The sequence below is a fragment of the Lutjanus erythropterus genome, chromosome 11 (assembly GCF_056507025.1).
Source record: "Lutjanus erythropterus isolate fLutEry1 chromosome 11, fLutEry1.hap2, whole genome shotgun sequence".
NCBI classification, from domain to species: Eukaryota; Metazoa; Chordata; class Actinopteri; order Lutjaniformes; family Lutjanidae; genus Lutjanus; species Lutjanus erythropterus.
Window position 1 is genome coordinate 34983188 of NC_139327.1, and position 25469 is coordinate 35008656.

Genomic DNA, 25469 nt, shown 5'->3' on the forward strand with positions numbered 1-25469 from the left:
GGTGGAGGACTTTGCTTCAAGCATGGAAAAAAGAAACAGCCTTTTCACTTTTCTTAAAGATCCCCCCACTCAGAAATGTTTTTTGCTTAAGTTCTGAAAAGGTCAAATCATTTTTGACCTGTATTCAATTGAATACAGTGTAAAGAAAAGATATTAAATGTTCAAACTGATAAACTTACACTCATTCTGAATTTGAACAGAGGGGAACTCTAAAAGTCATGGGTGGAAGACTTAAAGGCATTTATTTAAGAATGTTTTCATCAGTTAACTCATAATGAGCCACTTAAATCTACAACAGACTCGACCACGTTGCACTGCCATGTTTCTACAGTAGCCCAGAACAGAAAAAACCAAACGCTTCTCCCGTTTTGCCTGAGTTTCTCAGCCACTGTAGGTCCTCCTACATGCATGGAACGGGGGGATGAGATGAGCTGTTTGCAAGAGATTCCACTAAATCCTGCACACTGGTCCTTTAAATCTGCATTAACTGATTTTAGTCCACTTGGAGGCAGCAGAAACAAGCTGTGAACATGGCTTTGGAGTATTATCACTTTGTAAACTTGCCGTGGCATCGACTCACGTGGTTATTTACACGTCCGACAGCACTTTGACTTCACATACAGTCATTTAACTCATTGCTGATTTTAAACAAAATATCAATTAGAGCAGCCTGAAATGATGCACAACGAGAGAGAACTGGCCAGAGGGTCTTGTTTATGAATAAGGAAATGATGCTCTCATGTGCGAGGTGATAAGGGCAGATGTTAAACTAGCTGACCTCTTTGGGTAATTTGTGGTGACCTGTTCACAGAGGAACTGTTGCTCAGTGCACAGATATTAATATGCAGGCAAACAGCCAAATCGTAGTTGATGCCTACTGGAACGGGGGCATCCATCCACCAGCTGGTTCGACACGGTCAGGGATGAGGCCGCCTCCACATTCCCCACTGGCCAGAATGACTGACATATCATACACGTAATGGACTGGTGCGCTTTAAACGATTATGACCTTTGCGCGTCTAAGCAGATATACGACTCATTATTGCACTTTGGGGCAGTCAAGCTCACAGCAAGTCACAGCAGCACTGCACACCAGCACGAACATGTGGTTCTGTTTTTTTTTTTTTTCAGAATTACAAAACTCTTACGTTTTTTTATTACAATATTTTTGTCTGTTTCTTTTTTGTGCATCCCCAGGAGTCTGAATGAACTGAGGGTCTTGCTCCTGGAGTCTCATCGCCATTCACGGGACATGGAGAAAGACCTGAACAGAGAAGTGCACAAGGCCGAGTGGAAGGTGAAGGAGCAGAAACTGCAGGACGACATCAAGACTCTGCGTGAAAAACTGCTTCTACTGGTGAGAAGGACGAATTTTGTGTCGAAGAGCCCAAACATTATGAGATTTTGTACAGTGATGCCAATATGATAGGGAAAAAAAGCTAAAAAAGATTTTGACTTTAATATATTTATGTACTTCTTAATGTACTTTCTACATAATATAATACATATTTATAAGAACATATACATAAACACACGTTTGTAATGATTCATGTGGTTATTAAAAACTTGTGGATAGGTAATGAAGGTACAATAATCTTTATTGTCCAAAACATCAGGATACTGAAACTGTCAACTTTTCCCAGTACCTCTAATATAAATTGTTATAAAATTTTAAAAATGGAAAAAGATAATAATGAAATATAATATACATTTAAAATTGAATTAGGAAAGGGATCAAATATGCATAAAATGATGTAGCTAAAATTAAAGACAATCTGCATTATGTTCAGTTTTAAAAAAAGTTTTCATATAGACCAGTAGTGTGTCAGTATAATTGGTCGGGATGTTCATCAATCATTATTAGTTTTTTTATTAGGTTTTGTTTTTTTTTCTATTTCCAGAAAATTTATTTAGTCCGATTCCCAGTGAGAGCAACTATCTGTGATTTTCACACTGCAATGATCACCAACATGAAAGAACAGATTTTTCTTTGCTTAGACAATTTGAACTTGATATTGAGCAATATATTAACAGTATAAAGTATACAGAAATATATAAATTTATAGATATAAATGTGCAGCCACTGGCTAGTGGAAGGCTTCCCGCAGACTGAGTGCTGCTGCCGTTGATGCGTCTGTAACACCAGAGGGCAACTCTGTCAATCATGTGCCACGTCGGCGCTGGATTTTTGTACCCAGCCCTTGTTGTGAACAGCTGGTATTGATCCATCTCTGAGCTCGAAACGTTACCGGCAGGCACTTGTTAAGAAAGCAGTCAGGCGGAGTAAAATCCACACACATGTTGTCAACAAAAATAAACCTCTTATCCTCTCGTCTCTTCGGTCCTTTGAGGAGGCTGATGTAACAGTTTGTGCTGGTGCTGCGACACGGTGACATTAAGTTTGGAGCCAGTAAATAAAATCAGCCTCTCACTCAGAAATAAAATGCATCAGGCCTGCATATGTCCCGTCCCGCCCCTGACAATGATGGATTAAGCAGCTTCTCTCCTTGTTAAAGTAACACCAGTGTCTGTCCGCAGAATGAGAATTCGGTTGGGCAAGACCATAACAATCAACCAATCAACTGACCGAGCACAAGAACTTTATTCTCCTTGGCCTTTCAGCAGTCATTGCACTGCAGTTTGGTGCTTTTCAGGTTGTTGAACAAGTTAATTTTGTTGCTTTGTGGTGCAGACACAACCACTCTTTCTCCTAAATCCAACATACTTCCAAGCAGCAGATGATGCTCGGTTTCGAGGGACGAGCTCCTCGCCTTCTGCTCCAGACATTGTTTTATTTTTTTTTTTCTGTTGCCAGTCTGCTCTTCTACTCTGGACTGCAGCCGCAGCATTCAGGAAGTTTTGCACAGGATGTGGCTGGTGGTTGGTTTAATAGCGATTAAAATCTGAAAAGCTAAAAGCTGCGAGAGCGAAACGGAGCTGGAGGCTGTCAAACTGTTGTCACGCGTCTTTCTAGAATGTAAACACACATGAGCCAGTGGACATATAGGGAATCTTACAGCCCTGGGCTTATAGGTCAACCCTGAGTTAACAATATGTTTGTGAAAACAAACAAAGTTATCCCTGGGCTAAGACGATGCAGTGTGAGAGGCTCCTACAGTACACAAAAGGTTAGAAATGTCTCCCCGACAAATCTATTATTGGCTGACGAAGGAGAGATTTTAGTCAAGAAATCAAATCAGTCGTGAAAAAAGAAAATATAAATATTTCTGGACACAGACAAGATTCAGCTGTGGCTGTCATTTCTCAGCTGACAACCTTTTTCTCTCTGGACTCTTCAGTAGGAAATTAAAAGAAATCTGGTGGCTTTTTGATGGTGTTGTTCCCCGTGTGCCTGGTGTCTGTCATGTTAGAAATGCACATTTCATACTTCCACTTCCACAAAGCCAGAACCAGCGCAACAGAGGTCGATTTATCCTCACTTTCAAGTCAAGCCCCAAAAAAGCTGGATCCTACATTACCGACAAGCAGCGCAACACCATCTTAACTTACCTCGCCCCGTAACTCCGCACCTCTGATTTGAAATGCAGGCTGCTAATTGAACATTTGTAGCCTCCAAACCTCAGCCAAGGTAAACCCCAATGACATCACCAGGCTGATGACATCACCATGGTCAATTTCTTAGTTTGACAAAACTCCTCCAGAGCCGCAGAAGACATACAATGATCGTGATGTAATAGTTACAAATAAATAAATAAGTAAACATTGGATAAGCAGTACAAAACTCCCGTATCAGTGGCGTCCATTTTTTCTATATAATTTTTTTTTAAAAACTCTCCATATAACATAAAATTTCAGAGCAGACCCACCAAATGAAGTATAAAATCTTTTCATCTTAAAAGGCTGAAGAGAATTTCTCCTTCCATTAAAGGAGAATAAGTCGTCTAGGTAAGAGGGGATTCAAAAGTTAGCATATTTTTTGCCTGGCGACAAAGATTTATATCTTGTTGAGTAACTCCAAATAGTGAAGCAGTAGCAGAAGATTATATCTGTACTTCCGAAACATCTGGAAAGAGTGAAAATATCGACCGCCATATTTGTATTTTTTGACAAGTCCAAAACATGCGAGGTGTGAACTTAGCTAGCTTTAACTTCAGACCTGTGAAGACGATGTAAAACTTTGAGTTGGATACTTGCATGTCGTAAAGAGAAATGTGTCCCATCTAAAGCTTTCTTCCAAACTTCATCAGTGAAACTGTCTCCAGATCTTCCTCCCACCGATTCCACGCCAAGCGTTCCAAATTATGTGAATTTAATAAAGATTAAACTGTCCCAGTAGACCCTTTGGAACGTGGATTAAGTTTCAAAATGGAATCAAAAACAGAGTTGAGTGGGTGTGATGGGAAATAAGTGGATGATGCTGGTAAAGAACTACAGTTGTAGAAATCTAAAAAAAAAAATGAGTGCAGGGATATTAAACGTAATCCCCTATTGTGACGACCCCTTTTAACCCACAATTAAACACTTTCCATCATCGTTTTGTGGACATTAATTTAACAAATCAGTAAGTGCTAAAGCTGAATCTCTAATTTGTATTTTATAGCTGAAATCGGGTCTTTTCTGGTTTATAGTAGGAGGCATATGGTGTTAAGATACACCGTGAAATGTACCAGAAAAATATTCAAGAGCTATTCAGTCAATGTTTATACAGACTGCTGTGAAAGCAGCTGTTGGTTTATATATTTAATGTAAAATCCACCAGCTTAGATGATCCCTGAGAGGGAGTCTAGGATGTTTAAATAAGAAAATGTGCTCTTTATTTGTGAATAATCATGTATGCTGTAGCATGACACATGTATGCATGCTTTAATAGCAGTCATTCGTATAATCTTCCTGCCTTGCGCGTGTTTTAGGGTCGGGAGCGCTCCTCACCTGACCACCGGCGGTACTCCATGCTGGACCCCTCAGCCCTGGACTCAGAGGTGACGCGCCTCCGCCAGCGGCTGCTCAGCACCGAGGACGCCCTGAGGAACGCCCTGGAACACAACCAGCAGGTCGACCAGCTGGTCCAGGCCATGCGCAGGCATCCGGATAAAAGCCCGGTAAAACTGCAGAGAAACTGCGCTTTCACAGTTGCTTGTAGATGTTGAAAAACTAAAATGATGGGTTTTAAAAGGAAACTAAAAAAGAAGGAAGGGTCATTACATCATAAATCATTAAGGTCATATGACCTTTGATGAATAAATGCCTGTAACAAGTGAAAAAAACACTTCAGAGAACAACATGCTTATTTTTTTTTCCAAATGTGCACACTTGTTTATTTGCTTTTGGTCTCTAAATAGTATTCAGTGATTATGGCCATGCTTTACAGTACAGGCTCACATTTTTTCTGGGACTCACACGGGATGCGGGATTCACATGGGATTCCTGCAGGATGGGAGTCAATTTGAGTGTTCATCATCATCATCATCATTCATCAGTGGGACAGGACAGGAAAAAGTCAGCAGGAGTGGGAATCATAATCAGGAGCAGGCTGAGACCGGAGTCTTTTTTTTCAGGATTGGGACGAGACAGGAGTGTTTTTGTGGGAGTGGGTTGGGACAGGAGTGAAAGTCACCCTCTCCTTTATAAATTAAAATCCTCACCATGGCCATTTTTTAAAAAAAAAGTTGCAAGCAAAGTGTCCTTTGAAAAATGTGAGTTAATGATAAATAAATATTGTTATTGTTGTGTTATTGTCCCTTCTCTCATCCTTGTATTTCTGCTGCTTCACCATAATAATAGCTAATGTTACGGGAATATCACACATTTAAACCAAACGTTTGCAATTCTCCTCTGATCGTTCATTGTGCGTTGGTTTTAAAGTCACTCTTAGATATAAAACAGAGGACATACTGCAGACAGTATTAGAAAAACTTGAACTTGTCTGGTGCCCTGCTGTGGTTTATCTACCCAAAGTGCTTTACACAGTAAACACAGAGGAAATACAGAACACAAGAAGGAAACAAACACAAGACAAATAACAGATGCAAAGCAATGAAAACAGTAAAAGTAAAGGTAAATGGTCACACAGAGCCTATTTGTGACACGCAGGTCTACAAATAGTTTCAGGGGAAATACCTGAGGTGGGTGGGAGGTTAAGCACAGTTAAAAGCCAATGAATAAAAGTGTGCTTTAAGGTGACTTTTGAAAAATCTTTATTATGGGGGAGAATCAGATGGAAGGTGGAAGAGGACTTGCACAGTTTACAAATTACATTACATGATGTTAGCTAATGGGATCAGAGTTAATCTAGTTAATGTACTAATGTTACTGTCTGTTTCTAACCTCAGTCACATTTTCCCTGGAATCTCCAGTCCATCAGAAATCTAGCATAACATACATACAAATTAATTATTGAATTAACACACAAATCGAACAAAATATATGTTGAAAGCACATGAATGAGCTACACCAAAATACCATCAGTGATGTTATGACCCTTTCTTCATTTTCAGTTTCCTTGGGGTTTTAATATCAGTTTTTAAGGATTTAAATATTACAAAAGAGGTTATGTGGATTTTAATGTGTACTGTAGATCAGAGACCATTTTAAAGGAAGGGTCTGGCATTTTCTTGGTGACTGGAAACAGATAACCTGGTTCTGTCCACTTCTAAAGCTCAAGCTGCATCCCTGTGCCAATATGAGAGTTGTCTTGATCTTCATATCTAAGAAAAAGCAAATATGTGTATTTACCAAAATGTCAAAATAGTCCTTTAATTTCACTTACAATGTCTTACGATGTTTTTCAGGCTCATGGTGCAAATTCGTCCAATGGAATTCATCATCAGGAGTCAGACAGTCCTCAAGATGTTGGTATTCCTTCATGTTAGTTTAAACCTTCATGGATGTGGTGATGCGGTTAAAGCCTCTCTGTGCTAAGACAAATTATTTTTGGTGTTTTTTTCAGGAACAACACTGATATGAGCAGAAGAGATAAGAAGACTGAACTGGGACTCGCTGCGGTACATCTTAAAAAGAAAAGCTCGTCCGACGTTCCTCCCGATCCCGCGACGGAACGCCTGAAGAACATTTCAGTTTACAGTTAAAACCAAAATCTCTATCTCGAGTGAATTTATGTGTTTGTTGCAGAAAGCACCTATTAGCCAATCATGAAGACCGCTTAAAGTACTATAAAATATAAACAGGAAACGGGACATGGACACGAAGAGAGATTATCGGTACAACTCCTGAGAACGTACAGGATGGCAACTTTTGATGCTTTACACTAGTTTAGAAAGTTTTGAAGTTGCCGGGAACTCTGTGACAATTCTGAATTTTGATCCGGGAGGCAAAAACCTGATGGCTGATGGACGACGACGTGAAGAGGTCTCAGTCGCTTTGTTTGTTTTATTTATTACTTTTACTTTGCTCCTCAGCTTTGTAATAATCCTCTGTGGCTGAGCTGTCTTGGCCAGTGATACTCAGAGCGACTCTTCAAGGACGACACTGACTGTTTTTGAGGGAGTTTGACTCATTTGTCACCTTAATTAAAACCTGACGAGAGAATTGGTAGGAAATTTATTATAATTAGTGCACAATATGGTGAATGGAGTTATTGGAAACATTTAAAAGGACTTTTAAAGTAATAATCCACACAAAATGTGCAACCCCAATCCCAAAAAAGTCTGGACGCTGTGTAAAACAGGTTTGAAGCGACATATGATGCCATCCAGATGACGTTGTTGCAGGGACGTCCCTGCTTTTTTCTGCAAGACAATGCCAAGACACGTTCTGCACAGCCTGACTTTGTAGTTAAAGAGTTAAAACATGCCTCTGTCTGATCTTTTTGGAACATGTTGCAGTCATCAACTTAAGAATGAGTGTATATTTACAAAAAAAACAATAAATTTAATCAGTTTGAACATTAAAGATCTTGTCTTTGTACTGTATTGGATTGAGTATAGGTCAAAAAGTTTTTGCGGATCATTGCATTCAGTTTTTTGGAATTGGGGTTGTATCTTCTCAATATGAAACACAAACACACACACAGTGGTTGCCAGTTTTTTGGTTGGAAAATCTCAAAACCTTCCACAAAACTTTTTTTTTTAAAACCGCCTCCCACAACATAATCCACTTCTCCACTCTTTATCTGTGTGCTGAGTGGGTTCCAAACACTATTTCTTTCACCAAATTGCTGCAAAATACTTCTGTCTCAGTCACACGCAATCCATTCTGATGCTGTAAAAGACACATCTTAAACAGTCCAAAGTAGTTTATTCTGTCTTTACCATTTATAAAGTCAGTTTCAAAACCTGTGCAAAGCCCTGCGCTCTTAAAGCAACCTCAGTTAGGGCTGCAACTAACGAATATTTTCTTTATTGATTACTGCATGATCGTTTAGTCCACAAGAAATTGAGATGACAATTTCCCAGAAGCAAACCAACAGCCTAAAATGCTCACATTTAAGAAGCTTGAACTCACAAATGATAGACTTTTTTTGCTTAAAAAATCTGGATCCTAAACACAGGACTGACACAGAAGATTTTGACCACTGATCCTCTCATCAGGTACTGGTTAAGGGTCATTCTCCTAAAAAAAAAAAAAAAAACAGTAGTCCCTTTTAGCCATTGCACATCAGAGGACTCCCTTCTAGGACTCGAGGTACCTGGGAGACCTGCTGAATTCAGCTCTTGAGTTCTGTTACAGTATGTTTATAGAATGAATATAGTGAATTATTCCAGACTTTTTGCGTTCTCTTAAACTCTGTCTGACCCTGTACTGTACCAATACACCTCTCTCTTTACTCTGTCAGTAATGATCTGCTATTTTATTTACTATGTATCAGCACAGACTCCATCCATTCATTAGTATTAATTAATTACATGTGGTACAACATAGCAGGCCCATCTGAGCCCATTTTGACGTCCCTGATTACTTCGCTGACTTTTTGTTAAGTACTGAAGGGCTGCCACAGGAGCTAAAACCCAAATAGTCGACTGGAAACCCAGCAGTGTTGTTTCCTGTGGACGTTCGTGATTAAAACGTCATCTATAGGCTTAGCAGCACAGATTTAGCTTGGTTGCTAAGAGCTGCATATAGGGCAATTTGAGTAATTAGCATAATGAGCTAATTAATTTCCACACACTGGAAATGGCTGTAATTTAGCCTCTAGCTAAAGCTTTGTTAGCTTCTAGATGTTATTTAACTTAATTTCCAATTTCTAATGTTAGCCAGCTGATAAGTTTTCATTAGAACAAGCTTGTGTTTTTACTAATATGTTACTGCTAGCACAGTAGCATAACTGTAAGGACAGGAAGAGATGTCTCCAATTATCTTTTTTCCATTTTAATATGGTGTTATTAATTATTAAAATGCTAATAAAGGCATGACAATGGAGCTAGAAATGTTTTCCTTATGTGTTAAATGCACCATGTGCACTGTAAAGATGAATGAGTTGAGAAAATTTCAACACAATGTCCTGCAATAGATTTTTGAGTTTTTAATCCAACTCACATTCTTAAGTTTTGGAAAAGTTTTACCAACTACTAATCTTCTGTTGAGATAACTTACTTTTTTTTTCTTTAGATGAACTTATATCTTTGAGTTTTAGAAAATCAAAATTATTAAGTAAATTCATTCGTTCAGGCACCAAAATAATGACAGATCAGGTTCACAGCTCACTTTTGTTTAGTTGTCTAGTTATCTAAAGAAGAAAAGTAAATTATCTCAACTAAAGTTTATAGGTTGGCAAAATATTTTTAAGGTTATTTCATTTTGAGTTGAGCTTAAAAGTCAAAAATTCAATTGCAGTGTGTTGTCATGAGTTTTCTTTACTTTTTTACAGTGTGCATAATACTTATAAAATATAAGAAAATATTTCTATCCCCATTGCCATGCCTTTAGTAAGATTTTAATCATTAATAACAACACCATATTTACTGGAAAAAATAATAATGGAGACATATTTTACTGTTTTACTGCATTTTGATATTATGATATTGTGCTAGCGGTAACATAATAGTAAAAAAAATATATGGGACGATTTTGAATGAGCTAATTATGCTAACTCTTAGCAACCAAGTTGAATTTCCTCCACTGTGCCTACAGATGACAGTTCAATAATAAAAGTTCATAGGAAAACACCGTGGAGACACACTGGGTCTAAGAAATTTCCAGCAGACTAAAACGATGGATGTAATATTTTACACTCATCCTGCCTCCAGGTCGACAACACCTGGATTTAATTTGAAAATATGTTATCAACTTGTATAGAATTTATACCGCAAGTCTTCCAACTATTGTTTTATCCATTTGTCAACTAAACTTGTTTGTAGTTAAGTTGCTGTTGCTTTACAGGAGACATTATACAGAGGTTTTTGTTGGGCGGCGTGGAACGGCCTGGAGACGCGTCTCCTGAGCGAGAACATGTAGAGCAGGCACTGATCAGCTAAGCTAAAACCTAAATTTTCCATTGGATATTGTACATGGCCTTTTCAGCTGGAGGGTTTATTCCCTTTGGATTATTGCTGCAATGGTTTCAGAGATTGAGTCATTAAATATTAACAATGTGGGCGGCTGGTGTTTTATTTCACACTCTTTCATACCATGTGTTTGTTTTTGAGGGCAAAGCACCGAAGACACGCTCTAAAGAATAAAAGGTTCCAAAACGGTTCGTCGTCAAGGGCTGGGATTCTACCCAGAACCCTTTTTTTTTAAAGAAAGGGTTTGTCAAGGGTTTTTTGAATGAAAAGGGTTCTTAATGGAATTCATACAAAGAAGAAAGAGTTCTTCAAGGATTGTTGAAATGCTTGAGGAACTCTTTTGTCAAGGGTTCTTTATACCATAATATTAAAGGGTTCTCAGTAGATAAAACCAGTAAAATCTAAAAATCTTCCTGGGAGTACCCCCTGGGTGGGTTCTAGATAAAACACTTGGAATTTAAAGAGATTCTCTGTAGAACCCCCTGTGTAGGTTCTAGATAAAACCCTTGGAAGATAAAAAAAAAAAGGTTCTAAGTAGAACCTCCTGAGTGTGTTCTAGATAAAACCTTTAGAATATCAAAAGGTTTTCAGTAGAACCCTATGAGTAGGTTCTAGATGAAACCCTTAGAATATAAAAAGGTCCTCAGTTGAACACCCTGAATAGGTTCTAAATAAAACCCTTAGAATATAAAAATGTTCTTGGTAGAACCATCTGAGAGTCTTTTAGATGAAACCCTTAGAATATAAATAGATTCTCAGTTGAACCACCTGAGGAGGTTCTGGATGAGACCTTTGGAATATCAAAAGGTTCTCAATTGAACAACCTGAGTGTGTTTTAGATAAAATCCTTGGAATTTCAAATGGTTCTCTTTAGAATCCCCTGGGTGTGTTCTAGATGAAACCCTTAAAATAGATAAAGGTTCTCAGTTGAACCCTCTGAGTAGGTTCTAGATAAACCTTTTGGTATATAAAATGATTTTTGGTATAACCCTCTGAGTGTTTTCTAGATAAAAAAAAAACCTTACAATATAAAAATATTCTTGGTAGAACCCCCTGAGTGTGTTCTAGATGAAACCCTTGGAATATCAAAAGGTTCCCAGTAGAACCCCATGAATGGGTTCTAGATGAAACCCTTAGAATATAAAAAAGTTCCTAGTTGAACTCCCTGAGTGTGTTTTAGATGAAACCCTTGGAAAATAAAAAAGGTTCTCAGTTGAACCCCATGAGTAGCTTCTAGATAAACCCCTTGATATATAAAATGGTTCTTGGTAGAACCCCCTGAGTGTGTTCTGGATAAAAACATTCTTGGCAGAACTTCCTGTGAAGGTTCTAGATGAAACTCTTGGAATAACCCTTTACTGACGCTGGGTTCAAGGTAAAACTCTCTGAAAGTGTTCCAAGCGTAACCTTCATAAAAGGTTCTTTTAGGAACCAAAAATAGTTCTCCTACGGGGACAAGCTGAAGAACCCTTTATGGTTCTAGTTAGCACCTTTTTTTGTAAGAGTGTGGTTATGTTTCTAGAGAGTCAAAGTGGAGTCAGGTTTCAGGCCACAAAGAGTTTGGTGGTTTGGAGAAAATCTGACAGTAACGTTTATCCATTTATCCATTTATCTGTTCCCACTCAGCCACACACGGGATAAAATACCCCCCGCTGTAAATCATAAACACGCCTCAGGCAAATATTTGGTACATGTCGACCGGAAGAGGAGCCGGTAATTCCCGTACGTGGAAAAAAGGGGTCCACGCTCCTCGATGGTGCAGATGAAACATCCAGACGTCGCATGTTTATTTACAATCTTTGGATTTCTCACCTCACGTTTACTCGCTGGCCTCGGCAAATGTCAGGTCTTATCCACGCGTCCCAGTTGTTTGCCAGAGGGCAGATTAGTTATGCTGGTGACATTTGAATAAATAAGTGATTACTTATTTGTAGAAGCAAGCAAAAAATATATATATATGCAACTATGTAAGACACAGAGACAATTCAAATTTTTGCTCTTGGTGAAAGAGTTCACAGTAATATTTCATAGATGTTTGGGGGATAAAGTTGAGGAATTCAGGAGTCTTAAAGACGTACATATATATTTTCTTTTTGAGGAGTTAAAGACCTCAGTATGGAAGCTTTACATTATATTTTTTCTGGTACCACTCTGTTGTCATTAGTAGGACTATTTATCCTTAAAATAAATAAATTTAAAAAAACAGGAAGGTAAGAAACTGTAATTCAAGTACATACGAGAAATGGTACATTAATGTCTGCATGCATGTACTTCATGTCACGCCTGCAAAAGTCAGTGCATGACTTCGACCGCTCCAATCATAAAAGTCTGAATTTCGTACCTTTAATCATTTATAAATATGAAAGAAAAAGTATAGCATGGTGATTTTATTTAAATAACCTGCTGACATTCTGTGTTTATGGACGGTTACATTGTTTATTAGAAGACTGTAATTTTATTCTTAGGCTAAGGGCGGAGATGTACTTGCTTTTAACAAGTACGTGTGCGCATGACGTCTGCCTCACATATCCTGCGTCCATTTGGAGCGTCGGTTGTGCTCGTCCTCAGAAATCAACGTTATGCGTCTGCAAGATGCAAAACACACATGACCGGTAGGGGCAGGGTGCAGTGACAGGGTCAGGGGTCAGGAGATACGTTACCAGCGACAACAATGACGGAAAGTTTTTAGGACATTGAACAAGTCTGCAACTACCCTCATCTTTACGACGTGTCGTGTCAAAAAGTGAAATAAAACATTGTGTTTATTAAAACAACAAGCTACATCTAATCTGGGATTACAACGATTACAAAGACGCCCATCCGTCTTGTTTCTGTGAATACGATATCTCAGGAACACCTGGGGAATCAATTTAAACTCACTACAAACAGCCATGGATGGACAGAGTAAGATTTGATAATCAAAGGTCAAAGGTCGCTGTGACCTCTAGTCTCTCACTTGCAGAGAATTTCTTTAAATTTGGCACAAACGTCCACACGGACTCAAGGATGAACTGATTAGATTTTTGTGGTCAGACGTCACTGTGACCTCACAAAACATGTTTTTGGCCATAACTCAAGAATTCAAATGCTGATATAGATAACATTACACATCCAAAAGGTCAAAGGTCACCTTCACTGTGACATCATAATATTCAGCTCCCTATCAGTCTTCTGTAAAAACTGGAAATCAGTCACTGGTATCACACATACAGTGATAACTGTCATTTTGCTAAAAAATCAACTTAATAAATTCTAGTAAATTTCTTCAAAGTCTTCTCTACATACATTATATGAGTCTGGACAGACATGAATGTTTGGCGGAGGCGTACAACCGCCAGGTGGTAACTCTGGTTTTTCCTGTGCTTATGAACATAATGTCTTTTTTTTCCAGTTGGGAAAACAAATAAAGTGGAGTAAAAAAACATAAAAGAGAAGAGGAAAAGACAACTTTCAAATATGGCCCTTCTTAGAGCCGCAACTAATCATTACTTATATTATTGATTAATCTGTTGATTAATTAAAAAATGTCAGAAAAATGTGAAAAATGTTTATCACCATTTCCCAGAGTCGTCCTCAAATGTCTTTTTTTTGTACACAACTGAAAAATGTTCCGTTTACTTTCAGAATTATTCACATTTAAGAAACTGAAATCAGAGAATTTTGACTTAAAACGATTAATCAATTATCACAATAGTTTGGCGATTAACTTAATAATTGACAGCCAGGTGATTAATCATTGTAGCTTTTGATTAGGTTTATTATAAAATAACTATAACTGCAACAATTTATTGATTATTAAATTAAACACCAACAAGTCTGATAATCAATTAATCGGTTTAAGTCATTTTTTAAAGAAAAAAAAAGGTCAAAATTCTCTGATTTCAGCTTCTTAAATGTGAATATTTTCTGGTTTCTTTACTCCTCTATGGCAGTAAACTGATTATTTTTTGGGTTACTATTAGACTAATTGCCAACTATTTGATAATCAATTTTAGTAATTTTTTGAAGAAAAAAAGGCTAAATTGTCACGCATTAAAAGAAGCATCAAGTATTGTTCTTTAAACTTGAATTAAAGTTCAAAATTATGTCATTCTGACGGCCATAGTGTATCAAAGTTTAAAATTCCGGTTGTAGATGTCATGATTAATTGATTATTAAAGTTCATCGCCAACTATTTTGATAATCGGTTTGAGTAATTTTACATCAATTTTTTTCTGATTTCAGAAAATTTCAGTTCTTAAATGTGAGTATTGTCTGGTTTCTTTACTCCTCTACGACAATAAACTGAATATTTTTAGGCTGTGGACAGAACGGGACATTTGAGGACGTCGTCTTTGGGTTTGGCAAACACTCATCATGATTTTCTGACATGTTATAGATCAAACAGCTAATCGATTAATCTAGAAAATAAATCAATAATGCCAATAATCAACAGTTGCAGCCCTGTTTCTGACCATATTTATTATAAGCATTGGTTAATTTCACATGGGACATGAACTTTACCCCATATTAAACAGACAAGCTATTTTTAGGCAATCACAAGAGCCATGGCATAACTGTCATGGCAAAAGATCCATGTAGCTGCTATGCTGTATATCCACTTTGGATAAATCCTAAAAATAATTCGGATGCTGTGCAACAATCACATTAAACAGGAGGGTGTCCTGCTGCCTGAGATGGATTTATGAAAGAAAAAGCGAGTGAAAGTTGCAGCAAAGTGTCACACAGTGATTTCGGCAGCTACCAGCTGTAATATAATAAGAAATAGCACTCTGAATATTTTCCTTTCCATGTAAATTTTGCTCCCTGAGGGTTTTTCCAGAGGTTCCTCGGCTAATCCTGTATGTAAATCGCAGCCAATAGATGCTGTTGTTGAGTTGGGCTGGGATTAGCAGGAGGCGAATGAGTTTCAATTTTACTGGATTACAGAACAAAGAAAGGGGAAAGGGACACCCTGCTCTGTTAAGGGAAAAAGAGAAATAAACTTAGAATAAATACACAAATAACAGCATTTAAAACGGTGCGGTCGAAGTCGACAGTGTGGTGTTCGGGATTACGATGTTTTAGCAGACGGTGCGGCTACATTGTGGATGGGAATTGTGAGCGTTTCTGATGGATTAAAACGGGGGAATAAACCTATTCCGGGATTGACAGCAGCAACAAGGCTATTTAATCGCTAATTGAGGTGAGATTTCGCTGTCTCTTTTTATCTTCGTAAACACTCGGGTTGTGTCTTTTCACGCAGCGTGTTGCTTTGTGTGAGTGCGCATTCAGAAATTACAGATTATAACCCAATTTGTGGACTGGGGGAGGAGATGAAAGGAAAGTGCTAACTAGCGCTAGCTACGTAGCAAGAGGGGGCTAACGCAGCGGAGCTAACGAGTTTAAGCTAGCTAGTTAGCTAGCTCAACGTTATTATGATACCGTTAGCTAATTAGCCAGCGTTGATTAGGGAGACATATGTGAAGTAATGAAGTAAGGTTATTGTTAGTTAGCAGTTGTAACAGCCTAAAGGGACGCCTCCCTGTTAACCTTGTGAGTGGACTGTTAGCCTGTATTTATGATTAGGACACACAGCGTCTATCTGCTGTACGTTTATTGCTCTCACTGATGAGGTTACCGAGCTAACACAACAAAGACAGCTAGCTAAAGTAGCAAGTGTAAACGAGACGAGACATTTGAACTTCAGCAAAAATGTTTTACAAATCTTTATCTGAAAGCCTTCCTGAGTTAATTCCAACCTTGTTACACTCCAATTATGTGCTCTAAACTTAAACAATAGATAACTAATTGACTGATATCGTTAATTATAATCTTGTTCTAAGGATTAACGGTTTCTTACTAAAAAAGCACAAGATAATTGAACATAAACAAAAATAAAACGTGTTTGTTATGAGTTTTTCTGAGGCTGGACAGGGTCAGAGTCCTGTTTCCTATTCATCTTTTTCCTCTCAGCTGTCTGGTTGTACAAGAAGCGTGAGTTTAAAAAAAGGTGATTGTAATAAAACTTTGGGTTTCTGCTCATGTAAGGCTAAAGGGAAAGGAAATTAAAAAGTAGACGTGTGGTTCATAACCTTTTTCCTTAAGGAACCCCTTCTCTATCATCGAATAAACTGATGACCCCTGGCAAAGTGATATGTTTCATATTACATTCAATGCATTACATTACCAGTACAGAACAGCTGATAAACTGAACCATTAACCCAAATACTGACACAATAACCAGAGGAGGTCTGGACTAATTTGACTAAGCTAGTTTGTTTCATGTGAATACTGCATCAGAGAGGAGTCTTCTGATAGTCAACTGAACCTTTTATACAAATCTCTGTCCGTATTAGGGCTGCAACACTAATCAGTTAGTTGTTTGCTCCAATATATGTCAGAAAATGGTGAAAAATGTCAGTCGGTTTCCCCCAAAGCCCAAGATGATGTCCTCAAATGTCTTGTGTTGCCCTCAACCCAAATATATAACCTTACTGTTATAATTGAGTCAAGTAACCAAAAAATATTCACATGTAAGAAGCTGGAATTAGAGATTCTTGACTCTTTTCTTTTTTCAAACCCATAAACTGACTATCACAATAGGTGGTTATTAATATTATAATCGTTTGTTTATCAATTCACTGATAAATCGTTGCATTTCTGATCTAATATTAAACTCCAATACAATACAGCTGTCACAGTACAATAACTTCAATACAGTATTCGTATCAAAAAACAAAAAAACTAGTCCAAGGCAAACAAAATTTTATCTTAAAAAAAACAAAAACAAAAATCTGGACACAGTGCTGGTACAGAAAAAGTCACTGAACTCTGGTTTCAGGCAAATTTCAGACAAAACAGCAAAAAACAAAATTAGATCATGCAAATTCATTGTGTTGGATGTGACTTATTCTGAAGCTAGACAAGGTTAGGTTGGTGTTTTCTTTTTATTTAACTCTTACACCAGACGGCTTCTGGTACAAGAAGTTTAAGAAAATGATTGGAATAAAACTTTGGCAGCTGTAGCTGTCTGAAGAACTGAATTCACAGGACAAGAAATACTTTAAGAGATTTGTACACACTGACTTGTTTATTTCTTTTGAAAGAACAGACTTTTATTTATATAAATAACACATTTATACTGCATCAAGTGTCTGTAATAGTGACACTGGGGATACACAATATTGGATTTTTACCAGTCTCCCATATGCTCATATTTTCCAACTGATTTTGTCTGATTGCTGATGCCGATACGGATATATGCACTTCCTTTTAAACCTAACTGCAGAGAACATCAAGTCTCCTGAAGTGGAATTAACGTTTTATTCTGCCGACTCTTATCATGATGACCCACTGGCAGATGTAAAATAAACAAAACCAGGAGTATAAACGCACATCCAAACCAATCCACTGGCAGATGTAGACATAGAATACAATGCTTTGGGGCAAAAAAGAAAACTACTGCTGACACTCCTTTTTAACTAGTTCTTGTTTCTCTTGGCCTCCACAAATTTGTCGCCATGATCGGGGTGACGGCTCTTAAGAGAGACAGTTAAATTTGTAGTATTGAAGGAATGTGATTTGAGTCCTCACATAACTGACACTGAGCAGACATTGCAAGTTGTATAATTAGTTTGTATAATTAAAGTGACACTTGTCAGTTTGTCGTATCATTTAATATATATTTCAGGCTGATACGATATTTTCTTTTGATGTGCCAAGGAGAAATGCAATCCATTTTCATTCAGATGGCTGGAGGTCAGAGGTCCAGGGACCCTGTGAAATTTACCATTCCTATTTTTCTTGTGCCAGAAGTTGGATAAGGAAATTCAGTTTGTAATTCTGGAGCAAGACAACGTTTTTATTTAAACTACACCCACTACAGTAAAATGGCTACTGTAGAGACCAGGGCTGAACAAATCGCCATATGGTCTGCTGCAGTTTTCAACTCACAATATTCAATATTAGTTAAAAATGTGTGTAAAAAAATCAGGCGTTCTGGCCAACACATTATTCTCTAGATTTAAGTAAACCTCTTTGTTTAGTACAGATCCCTGAAAAAAATAACACACAGGAGAATGATGATGTACAAATGATCTTTTCTTCTAATCTCACAAATCATATCACACTGGCAGTATTGGTCACAATAATTGCAATTAGATATTTCTTCAAAATCATTCAGCCCTAATGGAGACCAACATCATCATGCATAAAATACTTTGTCTGAGCTTTCCAGACATATCCAGATTATGCAGTTCCAGTACTGTCCCTAGTGTAAAAAAAATATCCATGCATGCAAGAACCTACATGGTTTTTGACCCAAATTGTGTGGGTTTAACATAAAGTTGGCACATCTGTAAAGGGGAGACTCTTGGGTACACGTAGAACCCATTTTCTTTCAAATATCTTAAGGCGAGAAATCAAGGGACCCCTTTGAAAATGGCCATGCCTGTTTTTCCCCCTTGCCAAAATTTAGCCTAACTTGGCATTTGATAACACAAATTAACATGTTTGTCGTGAGTTATTCTGAAGGTTGGCAAGGCTAGAGTGCAGTTTCTTATCTCCTCATTTTGCTCTCAGCTGTCTTGTACAAGAATTGTTAAAGTTAAAAAAAAAAAAAAAAAAAAAAAAAAAGCAGACTGGAATAAAACATCAGCTGTACAGTAACTGTCCGAAGAGCTGAATTCACAAGACAAGGAAGAATTAATGTAAGACAGATTTGTGCACACAGACACTCGCTCATATCCTTTGGAAGAAAAGATTTTATTTATTGCACCTCGGCCTCATATCCTGTGGTTTTAGGCTTTTTTCTCCTGGGTCCAGCTTTTCAAAGTAATTCCCCTCCTCTCTCATGTGATGTGAACCTAATAGGAATTCTCCTTCCAGAATTTTCCAGCACAAGATGCTCTCACCACCGCAACTCCCAGCTCAGTATGCGCCATGAAATCACTTGTATCAATCCAGTGTAAAGTTACCCTGTTTGTAAATGATAAACAGGTAAAACAATAGGTAAAATAAGTCATTTGACTAATTTATCCATAGATCACAATGTCCATCTTATTTAATTAAAATTTGTTACTCTACTTAATTAATTGAAGGGATCATTTGGGATTATTTTGAAGTGTGGTCGGATGAGGAACTTGGTACCTACAGCAGGTGGCAGTTGGCATGCCACCAGTTCAGAGAAGCAGCAGGAAATATCAGCGCAGGATGCTAAGAAATGTACTGCTGTTGACAGGGTCAGCAGCAAGACGTATTTTAGTGACCTAACTAAACTTCTTTACCTTCTGCCATCAGACAGCCTTCTCTGACAGACAACTGATGTTATAGAAGCCAAATATCGCTCTCTCCAAAACTCCATTGGCAAAAACACTAATTTTACCTCATAGGATACAGGAGTTGCTGGTCTACTGCTGCCTCAATCTGTTAGTTTGCTTGTGTTACTGTGTGACTTAAGTGAACCTGAACTAACCTTTTAAAACACAGAAGTCACATAAGAACACAAACAAGCTGATCGATAAAGACAGCAGTAGACGAGCAGCTTACTTATTCTTTGAGGTAAAATGACTGATTTCGCTGATGGAGTTTGGTTGGCTGAGGGGGAACAATATATCCCTTGTATAACTGTGGTTTCCCATCAGAAAAGGTTGTCTGAGAGCAAGGTAAAGTGGTGAAAATGTCCACAGCAGTACATTGTTTAGCTTCCTACACCTGTACTCCTGCTGCTTCTCCAAACTGGGGATGTGCTGACTGGCATCTGCTGTAGGTAATGCACAGACTATGGATAAGTAGCTCATACAACACCACTTGAAAAACAGTCAAACTACCCCTTTAACATGACCACATTTTATGACAATATTAGCGTGATCACACTTATAAACATGGTATTTTTTAAAATATTATTGTCAGGAGAAAACTGTGTAAAGGCAGTCCCCTCATATGTTTGTCTAGTTCATCTGTAAAGAACCAAGTAGGTTATTTTAAGCCTTAAGATAAGCTTTTGTCCTATTACTGTAAATTTTGTATACAATATTTCCAGCCAATATGTTGCTTTAAATTTGTAAAATCTAACCCTGTTTTGGAGGATTTAACATGTTATTCTTAATATGTCGTGCTGATCTCTCTGGCTCTTTGTTCACTGCTGAATCCTGCCTGGCATTGCAGCAGTTAAAAATCATAACATCAGTGATGACATTCCCAAAAGGCCACAGCCTCAGGCGCAGGGTGTAAACGGTGGGATTATGTTGTTGTTTGCTGTAATGATAAGTCAGGTACTAGCTGTCAAACCACACCCTGTAAGTTGTTGTGTAGGTATGTTAAAATCACCGTTGCACTTCTTTTTTTCTTCCTTCAGGAAATTAACAATTAGCCATTATTAAAAAAACTAAAACTCCAGATGTTTTGTCACGACTGATCCACATTATGATTCAGATATTCAGTCATATAACTACTGAGCAGGTCGTAGACCTCTAAAAGATAAGCAGCCAAGGTTTAACAAGGTTCTTGCACAAAATATTTGTCTTCAGGGTCCCGTATACCTCTGGAATTCCTACACAATTGTTGTTTTCCTCTTGCCATGATAAGACCTCTTGTGAGGATAGTGAGGGTGTGCAAAGACATATTCATTATTGATTAAACATACTTTTTAAATTGAAACATGCACTTCTTTGAAATCGATGCATTGAGCCGTCCTGCTAATCTGTTTGATTGAGTTGAATATGTTTTAGCTGTATTGTTGTGTTGTTTTTTAAGGGAACTTCAGATGTATATTTTTTGCACCCGTGTTAACATTGCTAGGAGCTGGGAGAAACAACATTTTTTATTTTCATGTATGCAAGTACACCAAAAATGAAAAAACTTGAGCCTTGGTTCTTGAACGTACCACTTATGCTGACCTGAACCAACGGCACTACCCGGCATGCAAATGAAATAACATGTACCGACAGCATCAAAAACGGCACCGACAAATAAACACATGCTCCACATGGCTTGTTGTGGCTGAATCTGAATGGAAAATGTAGTGGTAAGAAGATGAAATGATAGGCACCCCGTGGAGTTCTCGTGTAGAGATTTTGTCAACAAACAAAATTTCTGTTTACATTCGGTGTTACTCACCAAAAAGCAGTGTGTGTATTCTTGAAGCTTGAACAAAATGTGTTGAATACATTTCCTTCCTTGTAAAAAAAAAAACATTGCTGCTTCTTGGCATCTTAAGTGTCACCTGTAGATGAATGGAATAGTGTGAAACTATTGAAACCATGAATGTATAAAGACCAAGACAGCATCTACATTTATGGGATTAGAGCAGGGTGATAGAGCTTCACTTCAGTCGATGAAGATAGTTATTGATAATTTTTAATGGCAGCGTTTTAATAAAGATCAAAGAAAAAATGCAGATATGATTATTTTGAATTTTACCATCTTACTTTGAATTTAATCACTTAATTTGCAGAGGCAGATGGCTTAATTAAATACTGGCAAGCTGACCTGATCTTTTTTATTAACACTTTCCTCACCGACCGCACTCGTTTTCTCACTCCGTGCTCTTTCTGTCGTCTCGTCACGTGTTGAGGTGCATTCGAACAACACGTGTTAAAGGATAAATCTGTAATATATTTACTGTGGTGAATCATCATAAAATAGCCAAAACATGTCATCAAAGGTTAAAAAAAACAATACCAGCTTCTTCGACAAGAGCGCCACAGCCAGCGTGTAGCCAAAACAACTGTTTTAGTTCACCCATTTCCACATTTAGTAGAGTTAGAATTAATGTGGAATGTTTGTAGATTATATAAGTGTCTGGGCTTAGATTCACAGTGATAGACAATTGACAGTTGTAAATAGCAGATCAGGTGTTCTTAATTTACTTTTAAACTTCCAAACAACCAAAATGAGAAGCCAAAAACAGAACAGAGCTTGAACCCCAATCGGGTGCCTGTCATGATGCAGCACTTGAGCCAATCTCTCAACACTGCTTGGCTTGGCCTGCCTAAAGCAGACTGACCCCGGGCCTGAGTTGGAAAACCCCTTTTAAAGAACAGCTCTGACCGTAAGCCACAAACACAATGCCGTAAAAAGATGTGTTGATGAATTTCCGAGGAAGAGTAGCAGTGCAGTGCACTCGCTCACGGTGGTAGACTTAAGTTGCTGTAGTCATACTGGACCGTTTGACTGTCAACAAAAGCACCGTAAAATCTCGTTTTGAGGCTGCTGTGGATCCCTAAAATATTCATCAGAAAAGTCAATCATGCATTTTGAGCTCGTTGAAAGAAACGTTTGCCTGTCCGAAATGCAGACTCTCAAGTGAGACAATGACAGGTGCCACACAGAGCATGTCTCACAAGCCAGCAATTTTTAGTAAATTGACTAAAGAAGCAAAGTCAGAGATTTACTACTTGTTTAGGGTATCAATGTGTGGGCCATTATGTCAAATCTGTGCCATTTGTATGTTATGACTTAATCTTTATTAAATGCTTTATCTACTTACACACGTTTAACTATTTATAATGTCTAATAGTTAATCTCAGGCCATTTAATTTACTTTTTACAAGGTTTTTAAATAAAAGACTTAAGTTTTTAGCACCACATTAGCAAATACATGAAATGAAACTACATGGCATCAATGCTAACAACATGATGCCTCTTCAAATTGCTTTGGCTTTGGGAAACGCTGATCAACATTTTTCACCTTTATCTGACATTTTATAAACCAACAAATAATCGATTGATTGAGAAAATAATCAACAGTTTAATCGATGATGAAAATAATCATTAGTTGCAGCCCTAATTGTTGGAGTAAATACTTTTTTGACTTCATGTGGTCATGATTTGCCCCTTTTCAGAACTCTTTGCTGTCTAAAGAAATCTGACAGACCTGTAAGTGTAACTTTTAGTGGGATAATTTGACTATGGAAACAAAGCTAGAGGTTTACTGCTTGTTTAGAGGAGAGTATTTATGTGTAAGCTGTAAAGTCTTTTAATAACAATGGGAAAAAAATGGCTAGTTGCTGGAGTGAATACTTTTTTGACTTTATGCTGTGTTTTGTCCCTTTTCAGAACCCCAAAGATCCAGTCTCTAACCACTTTTACTGTTTTATAAAAATCTGACTTGGGTTTCTTATAGCTACCTCAGTTTCTCTGTTTTATTTCAGCGTAAAAACGTCCTTGTTCACCTTGACTGCCTCTCATAGTTATTGGATTTATGGCCAAGTACCCCTCTGTCAGTAAACAGCTTCATCACATTACAGACCTTTTTGGATCCTCTTTAAACAGGTTTTATGTAGTTTCTGAGAAAATTTAAATTCACTTAGAGCTGAGCTCCAAACGACACTCAGGCAGCCTGCCCAGGATTTTATTAAGATGCAGGAAAAACCCTGCGAGATGCATACATCATAATAAGACATCAGTAGAAAGTTAAGAGGTGGAAGCTGTTTCTGGTCCGTTGGTTTCTACCACTGACTTTTTTTTTTCCCCCAATTCTCAAAAAGTCCTTTATGTCAAACAAGTTACAAAACCTGAAGCTCTCACTAACAAGTTTTGCTGGGCTTGGAGAATAAGCATGCTTTTGTCAAAGTGACGGTTTGGATGAAATCACAGTGAATAGTGTTGGCATGCCCTCAAAGTTTGCGTCATTCACTATCAACAGAGCAACTGTGGGATTTGCATCTAAACGTTTTTTTGTTTGGTTTTTTTTTCTTTTTCTTTTTTTTTTTAGCTTATACAGGCTTCCTACGCAGTATGGAATTTGATTTTAGTCATATCTGGTTCTTATTTATAAAAGAGGCTAAAAATATGAGGGAACAATAATATAATATTATTTATCCAATGTGCTAATTCTGTTTGGGCAAGTACTCATCCCTCTAAGCATGTTCTTATTTTTTGTCTCCAGAAGTGAGCATTATAACTCATCCATCTCGGCCATCATTATTTCAGTCTGGTATCATCAGGGTTTATCAAGTCAGTCAACTACAAATTAATAGTATATGGTGCTTTGCACAGGACCCTTCCCTCATATTTTCATGATCTATATTCTTCCCTTAATTCCGTAATTATTCTGCTCAAAATAATTGCCATGTGATCTTTGTAAACCTTCCAGTAAGTCATTACTTTGTATATATGAATGCCTGCAAGTATTTGCAATCTTATCTTGTAACATTTATTTCCTTTGTCTTCTCTCCTTCTCTTTCTATTCATTACTAATTGATTTGGCTCTGCACTCAAGATTGTCCTGATCAAGCCACTCTGAGGGTGTTTTTTTTTTTGCACCTCATGATCTCATTGTATCTGTTTTTGTATACAATGGACACAACAGTCAAAATGGGTAAATACAAGTTTCCTGGCTGGCATGACAATCCCAAAACATAAAACTTGTTTGCTTTGTATTTGAAATGGGGAAAAGAAACCTATAAGTCAAATATGGTCTGAAAAATCAGCAGAGACGTCTGAAAAAGTATGCAATGTTGCAATGGAAAATGTGTAGGAACCCTGTTTATAATAGACTGATGTTTTATAGTGAGCTGCTGTTTTAACAATGTCGTTCCACACTGAAAAGCTCAGCATTCACTGAGAACCATAACAGAACTGTGACATTATGCCTGAGCTTGCTCTTGCAGAGCAATTGACATGGCATTATCCTGAGCCTGAGCTTATCCCCACCTTTCTCCTCCTCGCTACTTCCTTTGCCTTTTAAATATGTGAGGGAAAGAGGCCATCTATTTCGAGACCGCAATAATTTAGGAGGGGGCTAATGTTTGCTGTGGCCTCAGGGGAGGCAGATTTAGATGGCCCATAGACTTGGCACGTTCAGACTGGTGCAGCTGAACCCCACCACACCCACCCTCCTCTTTTTCTCTCTCTGCCTCTGTCTATCTCTCTCCACCTCTCTGTCCTCTCTCTATTGAGTCAGTGGTTTGGGCTTGCCAGAGGCTAGTATAATGGTTCCCAGTGTCTGGAGAGATTAAAGGCCAGAGCTGCATTGTTCAAATGCCCCGAGATTAGTTTCCAAGGAGACGGGTTTCAGTTGCCATGAGAACATAGTGCCTGGCTTTAGCCGAGCAGTTTTCTCTT

General features: G+C 37.9%; 2 protein-coding genes across 2 annotated transcripts in view; both read left to right on the plus strand.

Moving 5' to 3' along the window:
- Nucleotides 1-7551, plus strand: part of clip2 (CAP-GLY domain containing linker protein 2) — a 65651-nt gene extending 58100 nt beyond the window's left edge. The window contains exons 16-19 of the mRNA XM_084730023.1: nucleotides 1198-1357; nucleotides 4872-5060; nucleotides 6750-6809; nucleotides 6908-7551. Of these exons, the coding sequence (XP_084586149.1) occupies nucleotides 1198-1357; nucleotides 4872-5060; nucleotides 6750-6809; nucleotides 6908-6919 (421 nt within the window). The 3' untranslated portion in view covers nucleotides 6920-7551. The remainder of the gene's footprint in view (nucleotides 1-1197; nucleotides 1358-4871; nucleotides 5061-6749; nucleotides 6810-6907) is intronic.
- A 7752-nt stretch (nucleotides 7552-15303) lies between these two features.
- Nucleotides 15304-25469, plus strand: part of gtf2ird1 (GTF2I repeat domain containing 1) — a 62796-nt gene continuing 52630 nt past the window's right edge. The window contains exon 1 of the mRNA XM_084730024.1: nucleotides 15304-15606. The gene's annotated coding sequence lies outside the window, so the exon portion shown is untranslated. The remainder of the gene's footprint in view (nucleotides 15607-25469) is intronic.